The sequence below is a fragment of the Anoplopoma fimbria genome, chromosome 23 (genome assembly GCF_027596085.1).
Source record: "Anoplopoma fimbria isolate UVic2021 breed Golden Eagle Sablefish chromosome 23, Afim_UVic_2022, whole genome shotgun sequence".
In the NCBI taxonomy this organism is placed as follows: Eukaryota; Metazoa; Chordata; class Actinopteri; order Perciformes; family Anoplopomatidae; genus Anoplopoma; species Anoplopoma fimbria.
In genome coordinates this window covers 4,543,318-4,557,105 of record NC_072471.1, presented here as the reverse complement: position 1 = coordinate 4,557,105, position 13,788 = coordinate 4,543,318, and the positions used below count along the sequence as shown (strand labels likewise).

The following is a 13,788-nucleotide window of genomic DNA, read 5'->3' as shown; positions in this document are numbered from 1 at the left end:
AAGGGCAGGTCTTTTTAAAGTTGAGTGAATTTTACTGACAACGTTATCTCATGTGAGTCCTGTGAAGTTACGCCCGTAGCTTAAGTTACGTTTGCATGAGTACTTATTTTAAGCCCAACCATGATGTTTTTTCTCGCAATAACCAAGTTGTTGGTTGCCTTAACCTTACCCTAACCTTCATACAATGTAAACCATGCGTTACAACGCTCACCACTGCCGTTTCACAACATTAACAGCGTGTAACAAAGTTAACCAACGTTAAACGCAACCTCTTACAACGTTAACCTCGACCGCTTTACATCATTAACCACGTATTACAATGTAAATCCAAGTTAAAAGTGACCTTTTGACATGTTAACCACATGTCAAAATGTTAACCGTGACAGTTTGGTTAGAATTGAGATCACATTGACCAGCTAGTTGCTAACTTTGGCATTTTGCCTTGTGTTACTGGGTGAGTTTTTCTTTTTTTGTGAAACTGATTCAAATAAATGTGCCCTTAAATAGAAAAATATAAGCTAAAAAAGGCTTAAAATCTCTGTAGAGTGTCTGAGATTAATTCTGAATCTCTGTTGTCTCTATGCAGCTTTGACATTATGAGTTATTTGTGTGTTGACCGTCCAATAGTAACCGGATTTAAAGCATTTTCCTAGCTCCATTGAATTATCTGTTATTAAAAAAAGTTCCTGTTTTTAACTTATTCTTTGATATTTCTATATTTAATGTGTTGTTTGGTCCCTCATGTGAGCACTCCCTGTGAGTATTGTAGGATATTTCCAGCAGCGGTTCAAGGCAGCACAATGTCTGGAACATCACTAGCGCTGCACTGACGACTGGTGCTTCAGACTGAATGAATCATTCTGTAGCATTTTGTAGCGCAGCACTTTGTCTGTTCTGCTGCGGGATTTACTCAGAACACAAACAGGGTGTCACATTTTTATGAGTTCAGTGCATAAAAACATAAAGCAGAAGATGGATCAGTAGTCTGCTCATGCCCAACCCTCCCTCTCTTCCCCTCCAAGGAGCCTGTTTGCCCGCTAGAAAAGGACTAGAAAAAGCACATTAGGATATATTTTTACCCTTTTTGTTTCATTCCTGTTTGGCGACTCCCAGAACAACTTTACATCCCTTGCCAGGTTACTATAAAAGCGTGACTTTAGATCATAAAACCGCAAATCTGAGAACATTTATATATATATATATATACACTCTTATAATCAGCTCCTGTAATGTATTGTTACTGCATAAGTTATCTCTGACCTCCCTCCACATGTCCATTATCATACATACGTCTACTGGTGATTAATCTCCACTCGAGCAGCACTGGTAAAAGTATCTGCTGGTCCTGTGTTGACGATGACATGTCCCGTAATTGACTGTGATTAATAGTTGCCATGGAATTGCTAATGTGCCCCGAAGGCAGAGCTCCGAGTCACTCATATTACCAAGTGATGATTAAATGTCCTCGGTTTCGGTCCCCCAGGGGAGCTGTAGGCCATGACCGTGTGTCAGAGGACAGAGGAGGAATCTTCCATCTCAGTCGTCCGTTAGGGGAACACACACACACAAGTTGTCTCGCCACGATAATATCGGGTCGCATTTGATAAGAAGCTGGCTCACCTCACTTTACCCGCTTTAGTTACAAGCTCGTTTTCTGACCGTGTGGGGCAATATGCTCTAAAAACACTTCACAATCACGTCCGTTTGATAAGTTTTAAACAAGTACTTATACATGTCAAAATCTTTCGTTTAAAATGTTCAAATATGCCTTTTTTAACACCCTTAAATCTGTATCTACATTGTAACATGGGTCTAAATCACAGGATTGATAACCTTTTTTGTCTTATACAAAAACGGAAACATTTCAAGTGGGTTTACAGCCCTATAAACTTAAAGCGGCTATAATCCTTATTTTCATAACAACGATTGATCCAATGACTACGTATAATCTGACGCTTCAGGTTGACTCTGGAGTATTAAAGCGTCATTTGAGCTCTTTGCTTTGTTTCACTCCTTCAAAGCTCTTGTAGTTTCAGGCTGAGTAGTCTGCTGTTATTAGCAAAAAAGGAAAAAATATTGTAACAGTTTTAGTTATTCATTCTTTTTTCTGTTTACTGTTTATGCCAGTAAAAACTATCTGAAAGAAGTCAAGTGTCCAGTTTCAACAGTCAGTTGCACTGCCATAGTTAAGTGTATATCACTTTTGTTCACTTGTGGAGTGTTTGTTTTGCAACACGCATTTCCTCAGAGCTCTGACTTGATCTCTGTAACCATAGAAGCTTCCACTTAACAGAAAGGAGCATGCTGGCCTTTAGTTTCCATATTATTTCCATGAATATGAATCTCCTGCTGAATCAACTGGATATGTGTTGCCATGTCAAAGTGTTTAAATGACAGTTATTGATCACATTCAAAAGTCTACGTCAAGATACAAAAGAAACATGACACATAGTATACGTATGCTGTGCTCATGTAGAGAGCATTGAGCCTGTTGAAAGAGAAAATAATTCTAAATGCTGTCGTATCTCATCATATTATCATTTAACTCTTGACTGTTCTGCTCTTTAGATTGATTTCTCGTTCCAAAAACAACCTCCATGCCGCGTTAGCTGCAGGAGATGAGTTTCCTGAATTTGCACCCAGAACTCTGAACAAATTTTCCCTGCTTCCTCCAGAATATGGCACCAAATTGGAGAGGAAACAAGTTGGCAAAAACACATCAAATCTTTGCAAAAATATAAAACACAAAGATGCAAATACCTAATGCACCATTATTACCCAAAATATGAAAGTTATAGAATAGTGACAACTACATTTGAAATATAGTCTGAGAAAATAAAACCTTATAGAATCACAGAACACATTATTGTGGTCTCTGTTAATATTGTCCTTATTAAGTCCCTCATATAGCAAAAATATAATCAAACATTAAATAACTTTACAAAGCATATTATTAGATTAGTTTTATTAGTTCTTTTGGGTTTCATGCTTAAATACTGCAAGAAAAACTAATCACAGTTTAATTACTTTGCGTGAAAGTAGGCACACTGTTCAATAAGTTTAATACCTCAAACCCAAATTACCTGCGGCTTCTCATTATGAGAACATTATAACATTGTGCTTCATTGTACCTGTGAAAAAGTACATACTGTGAAATGAAGTATGTTATAAAAGCAATCTTAACACCGGATCAGTATTCTGGCTCTGAGAAGAGAAACAGACATTAAAAGCTTCAGTTTAGGGGTTAAAATATAGACATAAGGCGAAAACGCTGTGCAAATTCATGATCCCCAGAGGATGAACCATACTGACTTTGGGGAACCCCGACTTTTCCGGTAGCGCCATCATGAGGTTCACATTTGCGGTATTGTATGAATTATTTCAACAGCTATAGAATGGATTGCCATTAAATTCGGTTCACACATTAATGCTCTCCTCTGGATGATCCCTAATAACTTTGGTGACGATATGACTTGTCATTTGGCGGCATCATCAGGGCAAAATACTTCGGTTTACAACCAAATACCTGTATAAAATAATGACATCAGCCTCAGGGGTACTATGTGTTGTTATTAGCGTGATAACACGCTTCACAAAGCGGGTAAACATGGTGATTATCTTACCTGCTAAACATCAGCATGTTGTCATGTCCCAATGAGGATGTAAACGCATATTAATGCCTCAGTTCAGCCTCACGGAGGCTCTTAGACGTGTTAAAGTTCAGAGTCAGCGCTGAAAAGAGTTTCTTTCTTTATGTAACATGAAAATTATTATCTCCATGAAAACATTCAATCCTAAACTTACATTAGTAAACTTAGAAAGACAAGATAAGTACAGGGTTTTGTAGCTGTTATATGACAGAATGTACAATGTTGACATTTTGTTAAAGCAGGGACCATTTTCTTCTCGGCGAAAAAAGGGCACAAAGTTCTGCTCTTTAATGAGTCCTTCCAAGAGGGGAGAACTTGGCTGGGAGGGAAAAAAGGAAGACACTAAGCTGTCCTCTATGATTAATTCAAATGAGATGAAGCATGAACCCCATAGGAGTGTCGCTTAGATAATTACAGCAAGGGAGACCGGAGCAAATGTTGTCCTGCTGACAAAAGCCAATGTCACGAAAACAATTAATGACAAATCATAAAGCTTGATTATTTGACCCGGCACTCTGGCTTTTAGCTCAGGGGGACATCGCCGGGTTAACTATTTGCACCGTTGCCGACTGTTACGTTTGTTGTGGTGAAAAGCTAGAAGTTTTTTATTTATGGACGCGTTGTGGTTACAGAGTTCTGTTTTTGCTCAGCAAGCTCTGCAAACCCCAAAGGAGCGCTGTCAGTTTTTGGAGCTACTGTTTCTCTTTTGTCTTCGTTGTGGTTGGTTTATATTGTTCCCCACTGAGCAGGGGGGTTTGTAACTTTAATGTATATTTCAGTCCTCTTTGCTCTATCTCCTAATCTTTATTAATGTCTCACTTCCTCTTAATATTCAGGCCAGTAGCACACTGCGTAAACTCACATTGAGCAGCATGGGGACTTCCTGAGCACCTGGAGTGTGAAGGGTTTCTGTGCTGAATGAATCTGCCTGATTGATGTTTCATGCTACAGTAAACGCTTCCAAACAAATCAAACAGTCTGCGAGCTGCACAGTCAAGCAGAGAGCTGCAAATAACGGCTGTTGCATTCAACGATTATTGTATTGATTCCTTTTTTTTTTTTTTTTTTTAACAAATAGTGACAATTCCCATGATGACGTGTTCCCAGAGCCGAAGATTAAATCTGCAGTTGCTTCTTTTTGTCTGGTCAGCAGTTCAGGTAGTAAATTCACAATAGTATTGAACTGAGAAAATCAATAAATCAATCAAATCTATCATTGTGAAGAAGCATTGTTTGGCATTTTTGTTTGCTAAAAGACAAAAGCAATTAATCAATTCATCACAAAGCTGTTTTTTATGAGAAGTAAGGCACCATTTTTCATCACAAAATGATTAACGCTAAGAATTCCTACAAATAAAATATGTTGTTTGTAACTCCAGAACGACACAATGGTTTCTGATCTGATGTCCCTGTTATTCATTTCCTTTACAAAGCCATCACAGTTGCAACTATTTAATAAATTTTTTTATCTAACTCGGTTATGTTTAGGATTAAAGTCAAGCACTATTACTGAATTTTTTGTTTTTGTTTTTGTCATTTATCGGCTTAATTTCTTTAAAAGCAACAATCAAAGTTAAAGTATTGAAACAAACATAGTGACGCTGAATACGGCTCTAGTAGCAGCAGCGACCTGTCAATCACAGTAAGCCCGCCCTAAAGCATACCCTGCTTTATGTTCTATTTGACTCTAAATGGACCATAATTTACTAAATGAACATCATGCTGTCTTGAAGAAGACTTGAAACTAGAGATTGAGACCATAATCTCATGTTTACAATGTTTACTGAGGGAATAAATCAAGAGAGAAGTAGAGTCATTTTCTCATAGAGTTCTATACAACCAGAGGAGTCGCCCCCTGATGGTCAGTAGAGAGAATGCAACTTTAAAGACACTTCCGCATTGAATTCACTTGGCAGAATTGGAGGTTGCCTCCTGAGTATAACACACGTCATATTTAATAAAGGTGACTTTAAAAGGAAGTTTCTGAAGCAGGAATGTCTCACTCTGTTATTCACCTGCTGCCTCGACTCCTCTCTCCTCGTGCAGCTCCTTCGCCTCCTCCCTTCGCATCTCAGGAGGAAAGCAAATTGAGGATGTGCAAACTGAGAAATGAGAATATCTATCATGATGTCATTGGTTTGCACTGAGCACCTTCAGGAGCTGCATCTGACTAAACGCACTAGGTGACCTTACCTAATCGTGTTTGTCTAAAGTGTCATACCTGGAGATGGGAGGCGTCTCACCACACATCTTTAATCACTTCATGCTGTAGAAACAGGGCGTGATTTCCCTTGTTTCCAGTGATTTATTGATGTCTTTAATTCTTCCTAGATAACTGTCTACGAGGCTCCCCCGGAGCAGGAGAGCAAACTGTGCTGTGAGCATCGAGCTCTGTTTACGTCTGACTGCCTGTGAACTCTGTCAGCGGCCTTTAGTCTGACGGATGGAGAACCTCGGAGCGCACACTCACCGAGTCATTCTGTCTGAGCAATGAGGTTTTCTAGACAGGAAAACTTTCCTCAGACTGTTGTATTTTTGGAACAAACAAAGTCGGAGAGAGGATGTGTGCGTGTGTGTGTGTGTGTGTGTGTGTGTGTGTGTGTGTGTGTGTGTGTGTGTGTGTGTGTGTGTGTGTGTGTGTGTGTGTTTACTGTTGCACTGCAGCTCAGAGCTTCACACATATTGTTTTATTCGCATACCACTCGTCTTGTATCCAGTAAGAGAACGCATGAACTCACAATATTCAGGCTGTTGGTGTTTTCTGTGCGTGTTTACCTGTAAGCGTTCCAATAAACAGAATGAATAATTAGATCAATGTGAGTATTAGTTATTCTGAGAAATCGACCCTGCAGCCTCACACTGCAGCATTTTCCCCCCTCAGAGCAGTATCGTTATTCTTAAATGCATCACTAATGACCTCATCGATAAAATCCTGCATCAGAGAATTATGACTCTCTAAATGTCAGCGCTGAGTATCTGCCTCTTTGGAGTCTCAGACTTTTAAATTCATACCTCCCCGGTGTTCAAAACTATTAGAATTGTATCATTTTTTCTAACTTTCATTCGCTCCCTGCTCCTGCTGCCTACAGACACAGCTTGAAACAGGTTCATATTCAAAGCGATGGAGCACATTTATCAAAGAAGATGTACCAGGAAATATTCTCCACGCTGCTTTACTTAATCTTTGAGATTTGTTGAGTTTTTACAGGAAACTGTTTAGAGTTTTTTTTCCATGTGTGAATCCTCAGGATCTTGAGGAAAATATTGCATGATGCTCTCAATCCTGAATAAATCCTGAATAAGTTAGGTTTTACCAAACAAAAGGCTTGATCATTCCAGCTCATTGCAGTATGGATCTTATTATTATTCATATTTTTGTCCATCGTTCTGTTTTAATAACATCTAATGAATGTGGTAGCCTGGTTCCAGACCAGAATCATCGGCCACATCTCCAACATTTTGATTAGATTGATACCATTCTCATATCTGTCCGTTAGATATTAAGCTGGAGCTAGGAGAAGGTTAGCTTAGCTTAGCATTATGACTGGAAACAGGGGGAAGCGGCTAGCGTGGCTCCGTACTATGGTAACAAAATCAGCACCTCTAAAGCTCATGTTTTGTCTTGTTTGACGTAAGAAAACAAAGAACAAAAAAAACACACAATTCACAATTTTAACAAGGGGTTATGTACTAGCTAACAATGTTTCCAGACTTTGTGCTAAGCTAAGCGAAGCTGCTGGCTGTACCTGCATATTTAACTGAGAGATATGACAGTGTTATCGATTTTTCTAGTCTAACACTCCAGCCAGACAGGGGAAATGCATATTTCCCAAACTGTTGAGCTATTTCCTTTAATCAACATATTTGTTAAATCATTGCTACTAGTTAATGATGCTGCAGCTTCTGTGTCAACTGAAACTGGACTGAAACTCAAGTTTGTCCACTCTTGATAAAAACAATGGTAAAAGCTATGCAAATAAGACCCATGTTATTAATAATCTGAATTATCTTTCAATAGAACTACAAGTTGAATGCATCTGTTTGTCTTATTCAAGCCTTCAACCACATTTTTTGTGACGGGAAGTTCACTTCATTTTGCACACACATATGCACAAAAAACGCACTGTATTTTCCATCGTGACTCCCTCAGTGGTCACTGAGAAGGAATTTTCCTTATTGTATGTTAAACTTCCATCATGTAGGTTAAAGGTAACTGTCTGTAGGTCAGGTCAACTGTCTGTCTCTCTTCGCCTGTCTCACTCTATGTGCCTGATAAGGCCGAGCTGGCTATGGCAGCTGGTAGGCCACGGTCAGCTAGAAACCTTCTGTATTCGGTTTAGACTCAACAGGCTATCGTCTGGTTGGAGACGCTGGATTAGAGAGACTGTACAGAGGCTATGTTGTTGCTAGCACTGCAAAAGTAGATGTATTTCCTTGTTTAGATCTTATATCCAATAGAATCCGCACACATGCCAGGCTGATTATCCCTATTTGGATATAGCGGAACTTAGCTGGCCTGGGGAAGGTTAAATACTGTGCTCAAGGACACCATCTTCAGAATTGGGTAGCAGTACGCTGTGATTCACACGTGGTGTTTCCCTGTTCTCCTCCATCGAGAAACAATAAATGTTACTGCTTAAGACATCCGGGTTGCCGAAACCTCTTCTGTCTCGAAGGAACTAGCTCTAAGATTTCCATCACAGTCATGTCAGAAATACTATGAGAAAAATAAGGTCTGAAGATAGAACGAGGACAGAACAAGGGCTCTCCATCCTAAGTGATTTACTGAGAGAGGCACAATGTGCGTCATTTCAAGGCAGCAATTTCCCTCTCAGCCAGGACTGTGTGGGCATATGTGTATGACTAAATGTATGGTGAATCAGGGGGTGTGTGAATGAAGGGGTGAGTGCTGCGAGTACGCACATCACAAAGGAGTGCTGAAAGAAATGGATTTGCGCTCTGGGAGTTATGCGTAGGACTTCGTTATAATGACTAGCGTACTACACTCCAGTATTAGTCTTATCTTTAATGAATTTCTATTTCTGTCATTTTTGTCCCACCGTCACATGTTTGAAAAATCCATGCACAATCCTCATGTGTAAAAATAATATCCTCCAGGTGATCTTGTGTCCCGGGCCATGCACCACCTCCAGCCCCTGCACATCAAGAACCCCAGCAATGGGACTCCGGTCCACCAGAAGACCACCAACACCACCACCACGGTGCACTGGGAGCCCGAGGCCCTCTACACCCTGTGTTACTTCATGCACTGCCCACAGATGGAGTGGGAGAACCCCAACGTGGAGCCCTCCAAGGTCACCTTACAGACTGAGAGGTGAGTCCGACAGTAAACCATTAATAATGCTGCTTTTACACTTTCAGTGTTTTAAATCCAGGAACAGTTTTTTGGGCATGGCTATTTTTGAGGTTGGATTTAGAAAAGGTACCCAATAAACAAATAAACATAAATCCAGGAACAGTTTGACAATAAATGCTGCAATATGTACTCTTTCTTTTCTGTGGTCCAAGAAGCCGTATCCAAGTCCACCTAGATCAGATCCGTTACAGTTGAACTGCGGTGAAGTTTTTGTCATCCGCTGTGTTAATGGAGGAAAGCTCCCGACAGCTTCATTGGATGCATTTTTTGAGCAAAAAGAACAGGACTTCTCGCAACGGTAAAGATTGTTTTGTTCCCTTCAGTTGTGCTTAGGCGTCTCTCAAGTTTCCCTGTGCAAAATGTACAAATGGGCATTTCTCAACAACAGCAGATAACAGCTGCACTATGGGGGAAACAATTACACTTAATGTCGTAAAGATTAGAACAACAAGTGCGAAAGCAGACTGTTACGGGTAAGATCAGGGGAACTTTTTGATTTGGACTCAACAAACCATTCCAGTTTGGTAACGGGAAATCATTTTTACCAGTTTGAGTCACATGTTTCATAATTTTATGGCAAAATAGAAGTGGAGACTAAAGCTGTGTCACAGTTCAGTTTTGGGATCCTCCAAAGAACATAACCCCTGAATGGAGGGTTCCATGCCTCCTCCACAAAGTGAGACGGTGCAACCACACATAGACAAGACCTACTGGTGTGTTCAGACGTTTTAGTTTAATGTAAAAGTCAAGTCAATAACGTTGAAGTTTACCACCAGAAAGTTACCTTCAAACAACCAACAAGGTGTAAATCTAAATCATAAATGTTTTATGATACCAAACTTTAGAATATGAGTGATGATATTTCACTTCAGCACTTGACAGACAAACAAGCAAATATGTTCCGTTTTTTTTATTACCCATTTAATATTATATCCAGGGTTAATAATGAGAGCAGTCAGCGGCTTTTCACAGTTAGTCAGGCGACCATTAATGACTTAGAGGTTGTCTTTTTATTGGCATAGTTAAGGCGACTTACCAGATTCACCAGTAACTGTGACCACCAAACACAAATACCTGGTAAATATGACACGGTCACGTTATAGTTTCATGCTCTACCTGTTGTCAAGGACCCCCTGAACTCTTGAAAACAATGTTAAGGCTGTAAAGGATCAAATTAGAGAATTTATAAAGCTTTTCTTGGCTGCATTTGCAGAAGTCCACATGGTACAAGTCTCGACAAACACTTAAGTGTCCCAAAGAGCCAAAAAAAAGAATTCCTTTTTCGTTATTGCATTTTGCCAATTAACTACCTTGTGCAGTATGATATGTTGTGCTTTGCCTCCACTCATCAAGCTGTAAATCAAGTGAGATGATTTTTATCTCTGAGAAATCTGTGTGTAAGTTACAATCCAATCTCCCAAAAACGTCCATCAGCCACATTCCTGGCACACATTACACACTTTAAAAGCTCTCCGTCTTGATAGGTAGACACATAGATCCTTTCAGCCATATTGCCTCTGTCAGTTTGTCTCACACCAGAGCTGGAATAATGTCAACCGGTCTAAAAAGGTTGGTGCAGACATTCCTACTTTCTTGCACAAGGCACTGACACTTCCCCCGGCCGTTGATCAGATTGATGGGAAACCAGGGGGACTTCTCTTGGATGGACGAATGGACAGATTTTCCAACGTCTTTTCCTCCACTCTGAGGAGATAAAAACTCCATCCTGACGGCCCCGGGGAGCATCAGGAATGTCAGGCGGAGTGACATGTCAGCAGGCTCTCAGATCCCCGGAGAGAAAATTCTCTATTTAGCATTCTGCTGAAAGGTTGAAGACGAGTAGAACGGGGCCTGAATAACACAGGCGGGATGAGACGACGGGAGAACATGATTAAATTAGATAAAATTATCTTTTAAGCTCTGTGTTAGGAAGCTTCAGATAAACCTTTTGGAAGGTGAAAAAATAATTGAATGCAAGTAAATGACTGAAATGACTCTTTACTAAATGTGGTTATCGCTCCAATTTCTTGAAGTTAATAAGAAAGATGAAGAACCTAGAGGAATTTAAAATAGTAACACAGCTGCAGTAGATTACAGTTCATGATATATTCAGTATTTTGGCCCAGACGTTTGCTTCCAAGGATGGAATTTTTACACACTGGCAGCTCTGGGTGTTGGTTGTCGCTGCAGGCCTGCTGTCTGTATCGATGGATAACATTACCCTTCACTGTTTTCATTCCAGACTGGGCCTCCCTCCTCTGCAAAACCAGAGCGGTAGATATGTCTGTTTGGAGGGGGAAACACACATCAGTTAGAGCACCAGCTCTGAGAAAAAGGGAGGAGGTCTGATTTGTCATACTAGTCAGCCAACTGCTAAACAGCAGCTCGCTTTAAAATAAAAAAAACCTCGCCAGAGCTCAAATTCCTGGCACAAAAAAAAAAAGACAAGTCAAACACAGTGTGTCAATATCTAAAAGCTGCTGCCTTTATTAAACATGTGCTTACAGCTGAATTACACAAGGACCAAGCAAGCAGCTGCATACACGGTAAACACAACAGTCCCAAATGGTTTCTCTCAGTCTGCTACGTGCTTGTTTGAGTAATGTTTTTTTTTAGAAATTACGTTTGCCAGAGGGTCCTGAGGGAATAAAGCTGTTCTGGGGCCTTCACTGATGGATTCATAATATAATTTATCTGACTATAACATTAAATTAGCCCATTCCATTTAAGGTTTTTAAGGTTTTCTAATGTACATCTGAGACTGTTCCTTGGCTTTAAAAGCCTTAAAGGAAACTGCTTTATATCAACTAAACAAAATTATTCCTAGCTCCTATTATAATTCATATTTAAAAAGTAACCTGAATAGTTTATGAAAAGGCCATATTCATGATGGTTGTACAAATGGGGGAAATAATCAAGCGTAATATCTGCTGAAGCAAGTTAAAGTTTTTCCTATCTACCAATGACCTGCTAGTTCCAGGGACTGCAAAAAGCCTGTATAAGCCACATATACCACGGCTGTTCTTTTTGCCATTAGTTCACTTTTACAGAATAGAGAAAATGAAAGTTTTTATGAGGATAATTATAATGAATGAGGAGGATGGACTGAAGGCAAACTGCCATCGGATGGACTCATCGTAGCAATAATTTAGATCTATGAACTCCATCTAGACAATAATGTTTGTCCTTTCAGTTTTCTTATTAAAAAATATTATTTTAAAAGAAATGAGAAAACAGATGATGATACATTGAATTGTTATTAATTGTTTGATAAATAACTTTATATATATATATACACAAAGTAGCTTAAATCCCTCTAAATCATATTCTGCAGTTTTTCACTGAACTTTTACAATGTTACAAAAATACCACAAATACCGCCAATTTTGGCTATTGAAAAATTATAAATGACCATTTTGTGTGAGCTTTTTAAAAATTAAATCATAAGATGTATTTTAAAAAAAAGGAGTATTTGAATAAATATCATTGTCACATTTTTCTGCATACAAGTCTAGAAAGAAGGATGCTTTAGCTTTAGCTCAGAGAATCAAGCCCTCTTGGACATAAAGAAAATATTTCTAAATGGTGTTATATCACACACATTTGTTAATGTGACTGAGTGGACTTTTTATTTATATTGCACATCATATGTTTATTTTAATGTAGTACACTTTTTTCATGTTTTTATAATGACTAAGATTAATAGTATTTTTAATTAGTAACATACTTAAAATACAAATGTAACTTCAGGTACGTAACAAACATACTTCATTTAACCCAAACTGTGATCTTTTCCTAAACCTAACCAAGTACTTTTGAAGTCTATTGGACTACCCTGCATGTTGTGTTAAAAAGTGATGCCAAAGGGTCCTGACCAATCAGCCATATGTGACTAGTCAGGATTGAGAAAGTGTTGGATTTGAACATTTCTTGTGGACAAAACAAACCTTTGTTTTTGTTTTCCCCTGCAGGCCGTTCCTTGTACTGCCTCCTCTGATGGAGTGGATCCGGGTGGCAGTGGCTCACACTGAGCATCGACGAAGCTTCTCTGTGGACAGCGACGACGTGAGGCAGGCCGCCAGGCTGCTGCTCCCCGGTGTGGACTGTGAACCCCGACAAATAAAGTAAGGGGATGATGCTTGTGACAGAGTTTTACTGGATCAAGCAAGCTGCTCTTGAGGGAAATAATCTCCTCTGGTGGAGATAAACCTCAGCGAGTGAGGAAGGAGTGAGTCCTTCTTGCTTCTGGAAGTTTTAATTATCATAAACTTTTGCCCTTAAACTAGTAGCTTAACTCAGACATCTCTCTGGGCCTTCAAAAGGTCCAGCTTTGTACAAATCTTTTTAAATCCTCAATTAAAATATCCCTCAACATAGTCTTTGTAATGTGTACCTATAGCTCCATGAAGCCCACTTTTGGCCTGGAACTAATTATTTTATTTTATTTTATTTTATTTTATTTTATTTTATTTTTTTATTTTTTTATTTTATTTATTTTATTTATTTTATTTATTTTATTTATTTCATTTATTTCATTTATTTCATATAGTTAATTTAATATCTAATGTAAAAGGAAATAACAACAAAAAAGCAAAGAAAGAAGCAAACTACAAAAAAACAAACAATAAATCATCAGCAATAAAACTGCTTACAATAATAACAACAAGAACCCACACTATTTCTAAACAGTCAGTAAAACTTTTCATACAGCTCGAAAATAAAAGTAGTGAAAAACCAATCAAAAGCCAAGGTATCCATACT

At 38.9% G+C, this 13,788-nt stretch overlaps 1 protein-coding gene across 2 annotated transcripts in view; it reads left to right on the top strand.

The window, feature by feature from the left end:
* LOC129112486 (ankyrin repeat and BTB/POZ domain-containing protein 3-A) overlaps nucleotides 1–13,788 on the top strand; it is a 147,729-nt gene that overhangs the window by 116,224 nt on the left and 17,717 nt on the right. For both annotated transcript variants that reach the window (XM_054624603.1, XM_054624602.1), the window contains exons 3-4: nucleotides 8,769–8,985; nucleotides 12,999–13,151. In XM_054624603.1, coding sequence (XP_054480578.1) covers nucleotides 8,769–8,985; nucleotides 12,999–13,151 — 370 coding nt within the window. The remainder of the gene's footprint in view (nucleotides 1–8,768; nucleotides 8,986–12,998; nucleotides 13,152–13,788) is intronic.